The 16,680-nt window shown below is 36.7% G+C and overlaps 1 protein-coding gene across 2 annotated transcripts in view; it reads right to left on the reverse strand.

Moving 5' to 3' along the window:
- The window catches only part of BTAF1 (B-TFIID TATA-box binding protein associated factor 1), a 104,246-nt gene that overhangs the window by 29,126 nt on the left and 58,440 nt on the right, over positions 1–16,680 (reverse strand). For both annotated transcript variants that reach the window (XM_073904452.1, XM_025880652.2), the window contains 6 exons: positions 11,003–11,429; positions 9,658–9,848; positions 7,780–7,933; positions 7,590–7,699; positions 5,920–6,121; positions 4,753–4,901 (listed from right to left, as the gene is read on the reverse strand). In XM_073904452.1, coding sequence (XP_073760553.1) covers positions 4,753–4,901; positions 5,920–6,121; positions 7,590–7,699; positions 7,780–7,933; positions 9,658–9,848; positions 11,003–11,429 — 1,233 coding nt within the window. The remainder of the gene's footprint in view (positions 1–4,752; positions 4,902–5,919; positions 6,122–7,589; positions 7,700–7,779; positions 7,934–9,657; positions 9,849–11,002; positions 11,430–16,680) is intronic.

Genomic DNA, 16,680 nt, shown 5'->3' on the forward strand with positions numbered 1-16,680 from the left:
TATTTATTTATTTGACAGAGAGAGACACAGTGAGAGAGGGAACACAAGCAGAGGGAGCGGGAGAGGGAGAAGCAGGCTTCTGGCGGAGCAAGGAGCCCGATGTGGGGCTCGATCCCAGGACCCTGGGATCATGACCTGAGCCAAAGGCAGCCGCTTAACGACTGAGCCACCCAGGCGCCCCGAGAAAAAAGTTATTTTTCATTTAAAAATGTTACTGATGGTAATATCTAATGGGTTTATTAAATGAATTAATTTTTTATTTTTACATTTCTCAGTTTTAATTTCTATTATAGAAAATATGATAAAAGCTCTTTGGGGTCTCAATTTTTAAGAATGTAATGAGATCCTCAGACCAAAAAGTTTGAGAACTACTGCCCTGTGGTGTCTCTAAAGTTAAGAAATGTAAAATTCTGGGGGGGGGGGAAGAAATGTAAAATTCTGGAAACAGAATTTCAATTAAAGTCAATTAAAATATATATTTCAGGGGCACCTGGGTGGCTCAGCTGGTTAGGCGGCTGCCTTCGGCTCAGGTCATGATCCCAGGGTCCTGGGATCAAGTCCCACATCAGGCTCCCTGCTAAGCGGGGAGCCTGCTTCTCCCTCTCCCTCTGCCTGCTGCTCTGCCTATGTTTATTTCATATAACATGAGAAATGGTATTGGAGGAATAAGGTATGCACACTTTTTTTTTTTTTTAAGATTTTATTTGTTTGACAGAGAGAGAGCAAGAGAGGGAACACAAGCAGAGGGAGTGGGAGAGAGAGAAGCAGGCTTCCCGTGGAGCAGGGAGCCCGATGCGGGGCTCAATCCCAGGACCCTGGGATCATGCCCTGAGCCGAAGGCAGACGCTTAACGACTGAGCCACCCAGGCGCCCCTGTACACTGAGTCTTAAAAACAGCTTCCTTGTAATATTTTCAAAAGGTTTTGGAATTAACAACTCTATCTAGTAAGATAGAAACTAACACTTTTGCACATCTAATAGCATAATGATAATCATCAAAAAGCCCTTTCTGCACAATGCTTTACATAGAAATAAAATTTTCAAACATCTCTCTTCATGGAATTTTTAATAGGTGACAACCAGCTATAAGGCCATATAACGAGGTCCATTTCCTACCAAAGAAACCCTAAGCCCAAGAGTCATAAATGTTATTCAGTGCCAAGGACCCTTCCTGTATCTTCCTCATTCCAATTCCTATAAAATCAGCAACAGTTACTAATAGTGCAGGGAATTAGAGCTTTTGTCAAAATCACTGGTTGATATTCCCTGAATCCTCCTCAGTGTATATTTCAGAAAAGTACATGTTCTTCCTGTGAAGACGTAATAGAGGAAATCAAGAGTGGAACAGGAATATACTTGCATGATTTTCATGTTTCTACTGCTATGTCTTCAAACTCTGCAATCTTTTCTTTTGTAGTATCTAATCTGCTATTAATCCCACTCAGTGTTTTTATTTATAATTGTATTTTTCATCTCAAAAAGTTCAATTTGATTTGTTCTTTTATCTTCCACTTTGCTCATTACATTCATGCTTTCCTCTACTTCCTTGAACATATGCAGTATATTTTAATCTCCTTATCTAATATTTCTATTATCTGGATCATTTCAGGGTCTGTTTCTATTGACTGACTTTTCTGATGGTTACTGGATATATTTTCATACCTGGTCATATTTTGGTGGATGCCAAACATTCATTTACGTTGTTGGGTGCTAGATTTTTTGGTTTTAATATTTTAGAGTTATTTTCTAGGATGCAGTTTAAGTTACTTGAAATCATTTTAATCCCCCTTTTAAGGCTTATTTTAAAACTCTGCTAAGGTAGGTCCAAATAAGGATTTTGCCAAGGGCTAATTTGATCCCACTACACAGGCAATATACTTCTAAGGACTGTAGTTAATACTCTAAATGGTGGAAGGTCTTCTGATTCAGCTTGGTGGAAACAAACTACTCCTGGCCCTTTATGAGCCACCTATGCCTTTCAATCATCCTTTCTCCTAGTCTCAAACATAAATATGCCCAGATGAATGCTCAGCCCTGGTGTGGACTTCTGGAGTTTCTTTTTCATGCAGTTACTACTTCTTGGATAATCTGCCTTGCAAATTCTAGCCATCTTGTCCTACCTACATTCTGAACTCATGACCATTCAACTTGGTGAGACTATGAGGCTCTGTTTAGGTTTCACTTCCCTATCTTATGGCCTGGAAACTCACTCCAGGCAGCAAGCTAGGACACTTCATTTGTTTCTCTTCTCTCACGAATCACTATTCTGTGTTGCCTGTTGTTTAATATCTGAAAACCACTGTATGATTCATTTTGTGTACTCTTCTAGTTAAGATGGGAAGATAAATCTGGTTGTTCTTTTTTCTTTTGAAGATCTTATTTTTAAGTAATCTGTACACCCAACATGGGACTTGAACTTACAACCCTGAGATCAAGAGCTGCATACTCTACCAATTGAGCCCATCAGGTGCCCCGGTCCCTGTTTTTCTATCATAGCCAAAAGTAAAATATAGCTCACGATCTTGTAATTTTGACATCAAAGAGAATTTTACTAATCTTTTCTCAATTTCTAAAAGTCAAAGTCTCTTTACTTTGCCAATCTATCAAATATTGTTAGTCTCCCCTTTAAAAAAATAAATAAATAAAAGGCTCCAGCACCTGGCTGGCTCAGTTGGAGGAATGTGCGACTCTTGATCTCAGGGTTGTAAGTTTGAGCCCCATGATGGGCGTGGAGATTACTTAAAAACAAAATCTAAAAAAGACTTTATCACCTCACAGTGGATTGGGCTCTGTTTTGGGGTACTTCCATTTTAATCCATAAACAGCTATTAAACTTTCAGCTGTTAAAGATTAATTTTCCTAAAATACTGTTTTCAGCATCTACTCTTTTGCTCAAAGAAACATGATGGTTTCCTCGCACTCATTGATTCCAAAGTAGAAAAGGGCCAAAGGGAACTAACAATTTAGTTTACAAATAATGATGCAAGGACTAACAATTTAAAAAATACAAATAAGACCTAGAAAGCAGAGTATGGAAACTATTCTGGAAATGACCTTTCAATACAGTAGTCTAGTAATTTTTTTTAGGATTTTATTTATTTACTTGAGAAAAACAGAGAGCGAGCACGAGCGGGGTGAAGGGCAGAGGGAGAAGCTCAACAGGGAGTCCAATACGGGGCTTGATCCTGGGACTCCAGGATCATGACCTGAGCTGAAGGCAGATGCTTACGTGACTGAGCCACCCCAGGCGCCCATAGTCTAGTATTTTTTTGTCATGGTAGTTATTTTAATACTTTTTATTGTGGAATAAACCATGTAGAGAAATCTATAAATAAATGTACAGTTTTATAAAACAACTTTATAACCATAACCAGATCAATAAAAACAGCCCTGCCATAATCCTATAAGATCCCATATGCTCCTTCTCAGTGACAACCCATTCTCCTTTCCCCAAGAGGTAATCACTTTACCGACTTCCATGGCAACCTCTTTCTTACTTTTCTTTATGCCTTTGTCACCTAAGTATGCATCCCATGTACCTTTACCTATTTTTGAACTTCATAAAAATGGAATCTTATTTTAAAGATTAATATTGTTGTGTTTCTATTTTGTTCATTCTTTTCTAGTATCATAATCACCATTATCATCCAGTTAACATATCTACTCCACGAATGATGAACATTTGAATGGTCTTAACACTACTATAAATAACGCTATGATAAATATTCTTGAAGATATGTCTTGGTACATGTGTATGAATTTCTCTAGGCTATATATCTAGGGTGAATTTGCTGGGTTATTGGGATGGGAATCTTCAACTTCAGCAGACATGGCCAAACTTTTTTTTTATAGAGGCTATCCAACTTATGCTCATACTTTATGGTAGGAATCTAAAATGTACAGTTACTTCGGAAAACTGGAAATTTCTCAAAAAGTTCAACATCATATGACCCAAGTTATTCCATTTCTAGATACCTGCTCAAAAGAAATAAAAGCATATATCCACACAATGACTTGTAAGTGCATGTTCATAGTAGCATTACTTGTAATGGTCAAAAGGTGATGATAATCCAAAAGTCCATCAACTGGTGAGTGGATAAACAAAACGTGGCACATCCATACAATGGAATACTATTCGGCCAAAAAAGGGAAGTACTGATACATACTACAACATGGATGAACTGTGTATCTACTTATTTCCTGAATTATAAAAATTCCATCAAAATATTTTAAGCAGTTTGGTCGAAGGGTCCTGGTCCTTCCCTTGCTTCAAGCCACTTCTATTTCCTGTACTGGCCATTACAAAATTCTCCAACCAACCTTCTAGTGTGCTTTCTCCACTCCCACAGAGTATGGAGAAAGCATACTCCATACTCATTTGCTTTTTACACTTTCTTTTATCATCTCTCAAATTTACCTTTCCATGTAAACGTCAGCACAGAATCTTTACCTAGATGTTACCAGGGATACTTAGGAACAATTCTGTTTCTAGAACAGCATCAATAAATGATCATTTTTTTAGGAACCATAGTTTACTTGAAACCCTATGTTAAATAAATAAATAAATAAATAAATATATATATATATATATATATATATATATATATATATCCATTGAAGTATAAAATTCCTAATGCTTGTAAACATATTCACAATGGTTTTTTTAACCTGACATTGTTTTAAAAGAGTTACAATTATTACAGATGAAGTTATAGAAAATATTAAGTCTGTAAACCAAGTATTTCAACTTACCTCAAGTGGCATGAGTCTAATTAGTGTTGCAAAGCACTGTGTAGCCATGAATCTTACACTGTCTGTCTGATCACTCATTCTTCCCAACACAGGCACAACTAAAAGGACAATATATGGAACAATACCAACATCCAATTGTTCCATTACACCTGAGTAAGTTATTAAGGAAATTTTCAAACTTTTCTGAGGTAAATGTTTTCACAAACGGATATATCAAGATTTTAACTTCTAAAATGATTCTCCATTTTCTCATCTATATCATGAGGGAATAGACTGTCTCTCAAGATTTATGATTCAATTGTAACAGCACTTGTGCACCGTTCCTCCTTTGCAAATATTACATAATTTTCTCTTAAGACCGTAAAATTAGGTTTTTCACCTGAAAGAGGCTGGAGGAAGTTTTAATCAGGTTTTTCTCATAGAGAAATTCTTGCAAGTTGCGAGAATTCCAATACCAAAATAAAATGAGTTACATTGCAAGCAAGGGAGCACAGTTCAATGTCACTCAAAGATTAATTCCAAATTTCCAACCAGGATCTTGACCATCATAAACTGGACAGAGCAGGGCCCAATAAGTTCAGTCCTCCCGCAATCTTCAGCATTTCTGAACCAGAGTTTCTACTGATTTGATCTCCATCCATATTTCTTGCTCTTAGAAATATCTTTCAGATACTTCGAGTTAAAGAATGTCAATGGACGTTGTACCCATAGTAAAAAGCTTGCCTGTATATTTATTTCTAGTTATTTATTACAGTTAGTCATTTTCCACCCACATAATGAACTTTGAAAACATAGTATGTTTATAAAATACGGACTACATACACAGTGTCTGATTAGTATTAATACAACACTAATTATAAACCAATAATCAGTTACTAGAAATATATTTCATAAAGTACCTAAAAGTATTTCTGCCTATTAAAAAAGATCTCTTAAAATAGTAATTCTTAAAACTCTCTGTATGAAAATTTTCAAAATAAAATGTAAATATATTTGTAATGTATTTATAATGTAATATAAAGATACTTCAAAATAAAATATAACAGAGTAGTTTTCTTTTTGGAACAAGAAAGATTATTTATGAACATTTAAATGAATTAATGAATTTTATTTTAGTCATCCTTAAATAAAATCGTTTCTAAAGTTTGTAAAAATAAAAAAGGATACATGCAAGTGCTTCAATTGCACCCTCTTGTTTGATATTGTCATCAATTGCTCCCAGCCACGGAAGAACCTTCTCCAAAAAAATATTCATTGTTTCCATGGTAGCTATTTTGCTCATAACGCCTACACAACGAGCAGCCATGTGCCTCACTGCAGTGCTGGGATACTGAAGGCACGTATAAAGATGAGGCAAGTGCTGTACCAACTAAAAACAAAAAGTTCAAGACAATCAGAATATTCATTAGGGGATCCACTGTGTAAATATAACTATTATAACCCATACTGAGAGGTTCTTGATATTCTAAATGACTCTAAATCCAAGAATATCTCCAATCACTTCAAACATTATTGTCAAAATATCCTCAATAAAAAATGAATCTAAATCCAAACTAAGGTACTGAAACTCTTTTTAAAATAAAAGGTGCATAACTTCTCCTGTTCCTTTTCTCTTAAGGCATCAGGGTGCACATTAAAAGGTACCTGTAAGATTTTCCCAAGGTTGGAGAAATGACACCACACATCACCAGTCTCCGCCCAGTTTGGTAGCCCTGGCTTAGGTTTAGGTACATTTTTTTTTTTCCAAAGTAAGCTCTATGCCCAATGTGGGGCTTGAACTCACGACCCCAAGATCAAGAGTCACATTCTACTAACTGAGCCAGGCTGGCACCCCTAAATACATACTTTTTATTCCCTGGGTTGAGTGATCCTGATCTTGTTCTAGGCACCATCCTTTGGTAGGTATCTCCCACTTTAACCTCCTGGCTTACCATAGGCATTATGATCACAAGGGCATGATATATCTCATTAATAAGTGCCTGCTGCAGGGAATACCAGGATTAATCTTAATGAGAGTCAGGTACATGCTGAACAGACTACCCTTACAGCTCAGATGAATGTTAAGCTGATCACAGAAGGGTGGGAGCATACAGATGGATTCTGCCCTTCTCTACTAATGATAAATCAGCGAAATTTAACAAGTAAAGAGATATAACTTCATTACTATATATAAACAGAAAAGGTTCTTCTCTTTCTCCTAGATTCACCCTTTTCTGTTAGATATCAATAGGGAATTGGAGCTAGCACATGTAACAGCACTGTAAATTGCAGTTCCTACTATAGTTATATGGAAAGAATACTGTTTTCTTCTATGGAAAAACCAGATATTTAATTCTCTAGTCCATTTTACTCCTCCCTCTGTCACAATTCTTTTTTTTTGGAAATTAGTTAATAGTAAAAAAGACACAAACCAGTATTCTTTCTTTGCCACTGACTAGCTTCATCTCAGGCACGTAACTTCCTCTACCTTTACACTTACCTTAGGAAGAAGTTTTATTAACTGCGCTCTTCCTTTCTTGGAGCTGTATTACTAAATATGGCATAAATTAATAGGGCTGTAATTTTCCATTTACACCTGGCTTCTGTGTCATCAGAGCCCTATCCCCACTGCTCCATATTTTAAGCTCCCAAAGTGAGTTTTCTAACATTCATGCACCAAACTCTGCCTCAAAGCCCACAAGAAATTGCTCTCAATAAAGAAGGAATCTAGTTATACCACATAAAAGAAAATGCAATTACTAGGGATGACATCAAAGTTACACATTTTAAGCCTTAAGACTTTTTAATAAAACCATTTGTTTTATTAGAAGAAAACTACACTTGCATTACTTAGTTACCAAGGGATGAAGCTCAGAATCCATTGAGGCTGCTGCTGTTTCAAAAACTTGCAGAGAATTCACCAATTCTTGGGCAGGACCATCTCCCTTTTCCAAGAGGGACTTTCCATCTATTAAAATATATTGATTTAAGTGTGTATCACCTTGCAAATAACTTTTCAATGTCCTACTCAGAAAAATATGTACACACCAAAATTATTTATGTCGATTGTATTCCTCAATGGACCAACCATAGCATCCCACAGATGTGGCAACTTCACTGCCATTTCACCACCAAAATGCTTCACTATAGTCGTCAAGGCAAATTCAGCTCCTCTTCGCTGTACCAGATAGGGTTTCTGGGCCTAAAATGAAATGTTAGTTGATAAAGCAGAGTTTTTAAAAAAGTATAATGGATTTGAAATTTTATTAAGAGAATTTAAAAGTCACCATCTAAGAATTCATGGTGTTACCATTAACCAATTAAGCAACTATAAACACTTTTATCACTATAAACGTCTCTTAATAATTAAATTTACATGGGCATAAAACCCCAAACTAGGTTTTTCCAGCCAAAGTAAAATACTTCTTTGGAGCTGAAAAATAAGGAAAAGAAGAATATGCAGTTTCTAGAGATAGTCCTAAGTGACGGTTTTTTCCCTTCTCCCTGCCCCAAAGAAACTTACCAGCCAGGGAGAAGATAAGGAGATAAAATGATCTGTCCTTTTATTTATATTCACTTAAAGGATCACAAGATTAATAACCTCTTACTTGGCAATAATTTCATTATAATACAAAAAAACCGTCCCTCCAGAAAGAGGCATATATTTTTACAATCATTTTTTAAGTAAAGGAAGAATTATGTAAACCATAGAGATATAAATAACCAAAATCACAGTAAATTTTTTATTAAAACTATTATGGGAAGAATAGAATCAGTGAAAAAAACATTCATTCACAGAATATTTTAAAAGAAATACAGATAAGAAGGTAAAATTTTTATTTAAAAAAGAAACAAAATATATATTTTACAGTAATATATCAGACCCATGTCTTTTAGCATTGATAGTTTACTGGTGAATTCAGGTAAATTTCTATGTCATGCCAACCAAAGGAGCTACCTAGAGCATCATTCCACCATTAATACTGTGACTATAAACATTTCAAAAAACACTTTTTAATTGTCCTTAAAGAAGACTGTACTGTAGACAAGTACACCAATGAAACAGAAAAGAAAGCCCAAATACATACTCACATATATGAAGCATGATATATAACAGAAGTGCCATTATAAATCAGGGAGGAAAGAATTCAATAGTGGGATAACTGGCTGTTCATATGGAAAAATAAATTTAGATCCCTACCTCATATCACACATTTAATAAATTCTAGGCTGACTAAAAGTCAAGCAGGTGATAATTATTTGACACTTATAAATAAGTATCAACAGGGGCACCTGAGTGGCTCAGTTGGTTGGGTGTCTGCCTTCGGCTCAGGTCATGATCCCGGAGTTCTGGGATCGGCCCCCCCGCCATCGGGGTCCCTGCTCAGTGGAAAGCCTGCTTCTTCCTCTACCTGCTGTTCCCCCCCGCTTGTGTTCTCTCTCTCATTCTATCTCAAATAAATAAAATCTTAAAAAAAAAAAAAAAATTAAGTATCAACAGAAATTTGAAGAAGTTTACAGTTTTTCTGGATCATGTTGTGGGGGTACTACAAAAGGTTAATTCCAGTTCTATCACTTAAAAATATAAAAATGTAGTAATGGAGGCTCGGGGCGCCTGGGTGGCTCAGTCGTTAAGCGTCTGTCTTCAGCTCAGGTCATGATCCCAGCGTCCTGGGATTGAGCCCCGCATTGGGTTCCCTGCTCGACGGGAACCTGCTTCTCCCTCTCCCGTTCCCCCCCTACTTGTGTTCCTGCTCTCGCTCTCTCTCTGTGTCAAATAAATAAATAAAAGCTTAAAATAAAATAAAATAAATTTTAAAAAAACAAAATAAAATAACAGAGGCTCATATGACAATTTAGCTCTCAATCTGTAAGGTATCTGTTTAAAAATCAGAGTAGTCAGAAAAACCCAAAACAACTGTTTACCTCATCAAGTTCAACAAGGATATTTCCACTACTTCCTGCAGGAAGATCTGCTATTTGAGCTTTTACTGCTTTAGGGGTAGGACCTCGCCTACTTGTGATAGCAAAAGCAGCTTTCTGATGCCTGTAGAGTGTAATTATACCTCTGTGTTTGGTGACTGTATGGTGCATCCCATCTTTTTCAGAGTTGGATCCTAAAAGGAAAAAAGTTAAATAACTTTTTAGCAAATATAGGTGACCAAATGCTTCCTGCTCCAAAAGACATACAACATATTTTTAAAACTATGTCTTTAAGCCTCAATTTTTATAAGCCGATGACATTTTCTTTAGCTAATGAAATGGTAACAAAACAGTCAATAATTTACAACATTAAGTTAAATGTTTTGATATTTGCACAGGACCATACTTAATATAAAATTGTAGAATCATGTTAACAAGAAATATGACATGAAAGAATGATTTTGAGCCTTCAAAGTATATATTAATTTTTAAAAAATGAATGCTTCTAGGCATAAAAAGAAACAATAAAAACTTACAAGCAAGTTCTAAAAGAAATGTCCACAGTCACCATAAATTCAGAAACATTGACCACTGCAAAATATTACTGGCTCAAATAACACTAGGGGTTAGCAGGGGGAGGGGAGGGAGGCTGTTACCCTATTATAGTTTTTTTTTTAATTTTTTTAATGTTATGTTAATCACCATACATTACATCATTAGTTTTTGACCCTATTATAGTTTTAAGGATATTCAAAATGCCACTTCCTCTGTCAGTTTGTTCACTTTTAAGACCTATAACTGTGCCAAAGTTGTAAATTTTTTACATGTTAAATAATCTGCTTTTCCAAAATCTTACAAAGAAACAAAAGAAATCATATAGGACTAAGGCATGTAAAGAAACATTGGTCCTTGACACTAGCCTGAAGAGAGCAATTCTTATTTTCCAGATGAAATCAGAATGGCTACGCATTATTTGCTAAAGGCGAGTTCACTTGTTAAGACATGCACTAAATTAGAGAAACCAGAGTTTTATAGGAAGAATTTTTATTCAACATTTGATACAATTAAGTGTTCTAGCCCCATAAACAGTAAAACCTTAAAATGATGGTCTGGAAAGAGAGGGAAGGGTTAACACCTGTCTTATCATATAAGGTTTCAGTCATCTTATATGAAATATCAGGTCTTTTATGAATAGTTTGAGTTTAGAGGGTTGTTATTTGATTACCAATATATGCAAAATGGGAAAAAGCTCTAACAAACTGGATTTGTGTTTAAATGATGCCTACAGTAAATGAAAACAAATTTAAATGGTTAATTCTCTACCCCAAATGTAGGTTTAGATATATACCTTTAGAATTGTCCTGGCCACTTTGTGTTGGTACTGGACATGTGACACAAGGAGTTAGATAAGGGTCCACACAAAGTGAGCTACAGAGGTTTTTAATAATTTTTGAATTGGGGCAGGGTGTCCTTGTTGTACACTGCTGAAGTAGTTTTGCTATGCACTGAGCTGCATAGTTTTGCACTAGTGTATTCTCTTCTTTTTTAATTGTCTCCATTAATGGCTTTATGATAGGATTTAATTTCTCTGGAAGCTGCTGCAAACTCACAACTGCACATGCAGCAAAAGTATGCACTCTCAACTGCAGCACTTGCCACTCCTGGTTGGTCTCTGTAACTGTCATGTGGACCTGCTGTCGTTTACTATCTAACTGCTGTAACACTTGAGGATTTAAATCGAAAGATGATGTGACTTCATTAAAAACAGTAGTGACCTATTAAAAAAGAGAAATTAAAAATCATTAATGACATCAATCCCAAACAGTCTGTAAACTAAAGGGCAACAGCAAGCTTTGTTTCAAGTTTCACAATATCTAGTATTATTTTAGTATTCAGTAAACTAAATAAATGTCTAAAACCTCCCAGCTTTAAACTTTAATCTGACTTAACATTAGCACTGTATTCTTTTAGTCTTCATGCAACACCATCACAATACCACTGACTACATTGTCTATGCTATGTCATATACCTGAAACTAATGTAACACTGGTGTGTCAACTACACACACACACACACACACACACACACACACACACACACACACACACACACACACAGTCTACTGAGATGAACAAAATTACCTATCCCTTAAATATATCTAATAAGTTTAAGAGAAAATTACATGGAATGCCAACACAGTAGTTTGGTGAAATGAGAAACCTATCAGCAAATATAAACTAAATTAAGGAATACCAAATCTCACAAACCTCCTTTCAGGGAAAAATATTCTTCCCAATTTAAAAACTTTTGGGGCAGCTATTCCTAAGTGGCTAAGTGTTGTTAACTGGATTATTTTCTTTTTTTTTCTTTTTTCTTTTTTTTAAAGATTTTATTTATTTATTTGAGAGAGAATGAGAGACAGAGAGCGTAAGAGGGAAGAGGGTCAGAGGGAGAAGCAGACTCCCCGCTGAGCAGGGAGCCCGATATGGGACTCGATCCCCGGACTCCAGGATCATGACCTGAGCTGAAGGCAGTCGCTTAACCAACTGAGCCACCCAGGCGCCCAACTGGATTATTTTCATTCTTTCTTTGACCTCCCTTCTCGTGAAAATGCCCAGGGGTTGGGGGGGGGCATAAAAAAGGGAAAGAAACTGGTGCAATAGTCATGAATACCCTGTGACATCAGACAACTTTACAAGCCACATTAAATGACTGTTTAATACATCTTTAACAATTTTGAGATATAATTTACATATATAATACACACATTAAAGTGTACAACTCAATGATTTTTATTCTATTCACAGATTTGTACAACCATCACAATTTTAGGACATTTTCATCATCCCCAATAAAAAATTCATACCTATTAGCAATCATTCCTCATTTCTTTCCAGGCCTATGCAACCACTTACATATTTTTCTATCTTTATAGATTTGCCTATTCTGGACATTTCATACGAATGGACTAATACATAATACAGTATGTAATCTCCTGTGACTGGTTTCTTTCATTTAGCATGCTTTCAAGGTTCATCAGTGTTGTAGTGATGAATGTGGTATTTCTTTTTTTTATAGCGTTTTTTTAAGATTTTATTTCTCAGAGCAAGAGCGAGAGCGAGTAAGTGAGCGCGAGAGAGAGAGAGAGCACAAGCAGGGGTAACGGCAAGTAGAGGGAGAAGCAGGCACTCTGCTGAGCAAGGAGCCTGATGTGGGACCCTGGGATCGTGACCTGAGGTGAAGGCAGATGCTTAACCGACTGAGCCATCCAGGTGTCCCAAATGTGGTACTTCTTTCCCTTTTCTTGCCAAATATCCCACACTATATGGATATATACCACATTGTATTTATCCATTCATTATTTGAAGATCATTCCACCCTTTAGTTACTATACTGAATAATGATTCTGTGAAGGTTTATGTACAAGTTTTTGTGTGAGCATGTTTTTTTAATTACCATCTAAAGACTGTGTGATGGCTTACATAACAAAAATAGTCTTCTTGTTTGACAGGTAACTGTAATCATTTAGAGGCTCTTATAAATAGATCCAGTCTGATGAATATTAGTCAGAGAAGCCTGTAACACTGAAGAACCCCCTTTTTTTTTTTTCCCTTAAATGGAGAACCTAAATTTTTCAGACTTACAAATAATTCTATTATGGACAAGACTGATAATACTGGCCTCTTATTATGAAAAACAAAACAGGCACACAATTAAGATCTCCTTTTATGATTATAAAATACGAAACTCTTTAAATTGAGCTATATCTACTTGACCTTGTCCATTTGCTCACTACAAAGAAACACAATCACATACCAGCTTATACTTTCCACTTCATTTTATTTATTTGAGTTCTGCTTAAGATTTATCAGAAACAGGACTTCACTGATAGAAGTTTGACTGTCCTAAATATACTAAGCTTCTGTCAATTTTCAATGATTCTAAGCTAAGGAAAAGCTTTCCAATCACCCCAAATTAATTCGTTCACTCATTCAACAAGAATCTACTGAAAAATACTAAAAGATGAGTAAGACCCAATGTCTTCATACACTCAAAAAATGTAGAGAAAGATATATAAGTAAACAAGACAATGTAACATATAACTGAGGTAAGTGCAAGTTACTGTGGGACACATGGGTTGCTTAACTCTTCTCAGGGGATAAGATTAGTGGAGGCTTGCCAGATGAAGTTAACACTTGTGATTTTTATTTTTCTTGAAGATTTTATTTGAGGGAGAGAGTGCGCATGCGCTAGCAGGGGGAGGGGGCAGAGGGAGAGGGAAAGTAGCTCGAGCAAACTGTGCTGAGCATGGAGCTGGGCATGGGGCTTGATCTCACAACCCTGAGATCATGACCTGAGCCAAAACCAAGAGTTGGATGCTCAACCAAGTGAGCCACTGAGGCACCCCTTGTGATGGGGTTCTTAAAGAATGGGTTAAGTCTGGAGTTGTAAGGACATCTTGGTAAATGAAGTGAGGTGGTAAGTGGAAAGTGAGGCATTGTCCAGGGAACTGAGAACAGGTGATCATGGCCTGAGTATAGGGTGCAGATGGAGGAACGTTAAGAGATGAACCTGGGATAAACACAGAGGGTTGAGGGCAGGGAATTCCTGACAAAAGAAACAGGAGCTCAGACTCAGAATTGAGAATGAGTGAGGCACAGGAAGTGAGTGAGCATGGTACACTTCTGCAAGGAAAAAAGCTAACTATGCTGAAGGGGAGGAAGTTTGAGAAATAATGAAAAGAAAAGAGATGACAAATTTAGAGAAGGTGTGAAAAGAAAGAAAGGAAAAAACTAAAATCAAGGAAAACAAAAATAATGTTTTTAAGCAGGGGAGGGATGCCTTCAGAGTGGAACTAAAGGGCTTTACAAGTCTGGCACAACATGGGAGATGAAATGGACCAGAGACCGCCTGCAGCCTTAGAGATGAGTCAGAACCTAGTCATCAAGTACTAAGGCCCTTGACCAGGTTGTGGCAATGAAAACCGAGAAAAGATAAACATATGAAGCTTTCTTAAAGGAAATGGTAGCAAGATTTACAACTGTAAAAGGCAAACTGAAAAAGGCATTTTACTGTTAAAAAAAATTCCAGTTTTGATTGTGTTAAGCTGAAGTGACAGTGAGCTATCCACCTAAAAATCCCTAATAGAAGAACTTCAAGAGATCAAGAGAAGAAAGCATGGAACAAGGATAAGAACTAAATTGTGAGAATGGTGACAAAGAAAGATCTTAGGGAAATGTTTATATTTGGCAGGTAAGAGAAAAATAGGGAGTCAATGGAAAGATTAATGAAATAGCTGCTCTAAGCCAAGACTAAGACTAACCTTTTAAAATTGCCCTAAATAAATAAATAAATAAATATTTGAAAATTGCCCTTGCTGGGTGGGGAGGTGGGTGAAATAGGTGATGGGGATTAAGGAGTGCACTTGTCATGATGAACACTGGGTGATGCACAGAATTGCTCAATCACTATATTTTAAACCTGAAACTAATATAACACTGTATGTTAACTGGAATTAAAATAAAAACTTTTTTTTTTAAGTGAGCCAAGACTCGTATTCTTCTTTGCCAGTACTTTTAGGTCGGATATAATTTACATAGAATGATCTGCACATAATTTACAGAGATCAAAAGTATAAAATTTGTTGATACGCCCATGTAACTACCACTCCCATCAAAATACAGAACATTTTAATTCCCTAGAAAGTTTTGCCCCTTTTTAGTCAACCCCTCCCCCAACCTGCTTAAGAACCAACCAGTTTTCCTATTTCTATCTTTCTAGGTTAATTTTGCCTTTTAGAACATCATATAGATGAAATTTTACAGTATATACTCTTGTATGCAGGCATAAAATAAAAACTTTAAAGTAAAATAAATAGCCCTTCCCTCAATACTTTCTTCCTGAGATTCTGATGTACTAGGTCAAAACCACTGGACTAATTAAGTCCATAAAACAGAACAGTAGTTTCACTGAAGAGTAAGAGGTTTGAATAAGAAAAGCCTGAAGTCATTTGATAGCTTTACATTTATTTAAAGATTTTAGTTTTTTATTTTAAAGAGAGAGAGAGAGCATGTGTGAGTGGGGGGGAGAGGGCAGAGGGAGAGGGAAAAGCAAACTCTGTACTGAGCACAGAGCCCGAAGTGGGGCTGGATCCCACGACCCCAAGATCATGACCTTAGCTGAAATCAAGAGTTGGACACCTAACCAACTGAGACACCCAGGTGCCCCTGATAGCTTTAAAAGGAAAACATTTCCATAAAAAAGCAAAAAAAAAAAAAACAAAAAACAAAAAAACCACCCCAAAAAAACACCAGACCAAGTGGGACTATATCCATTATTGAGAAATAATGAAAAGAGATGAGGAATTTAGAGAAGGTGTGAAAAGAAAGAAAGGAAAAAAACTAAAATCAAGGAAAACAAAAATAATGCTTTTAGGCAGGGGAGGGATGCCTTCAGAGCGGAACTAAAGGTCTTTACAAACCCTTTGCCCCTCCCCCTACTCAAACACACACACACACACACACACACACACGCATGCTCACGCGCGCTCTCTCTTTAAAATAAAAAAATAAAATCTTTAAATAAAAGTAAAGCTATCAAATGACCCCTTCTTCAAGCTTTTCTTATTCAAACCTCATTGCCACAACCTGGTCAAGGGCCTTAGTAAAGCAGGGGCGCCTGGATGGTTCAGTTAAATGTCTGCCTTTGGCTCAGGTCATGATCCTAGGGTCCTGGGATGGAGCCTTGGCAGCCTCAGCAGGGAGTCTGCTTCTCCCTCTCCCTCTGCCCCTCCCCCCTCAGTCTCAAATAAATAAAATCTTTTAAAGGGGGGAGGGAGGCCAGGGTGGCTCAGTTAATCGTCTGCCTTCGGCTGGAATGATGGGATTGAGCCCCATGTCAGGCTCCCTCCTCATTGGGGAATCTGCTTCTCCCTCTCCCTCTGCCCCTCCCCCTGCTCCTTCTTCCTCTCTCCCTCTCTGTCTCTCTCTCAAATAAATAAATAAAACCTTTAAAAAATAAAAAAAA

This window comes from Callorhinus ursinus, unplaced genomic scaffold, assembly GCF_003265705.2.
Source record: "Callorhinus ursinus isolate GAN/ISIS: 27379988/994484 unplaced genomic scaffold, GSC_fseal_2.0 scaffold20, whole genome shotgun sequence".
NCBI classification, from domain to species: domain Eukaryota; kingdom Metazoa; phylum Chordata; class Mammalia; order Carnivora; family Otariidae; genus Callorhinus; species Callorhinus ursinus.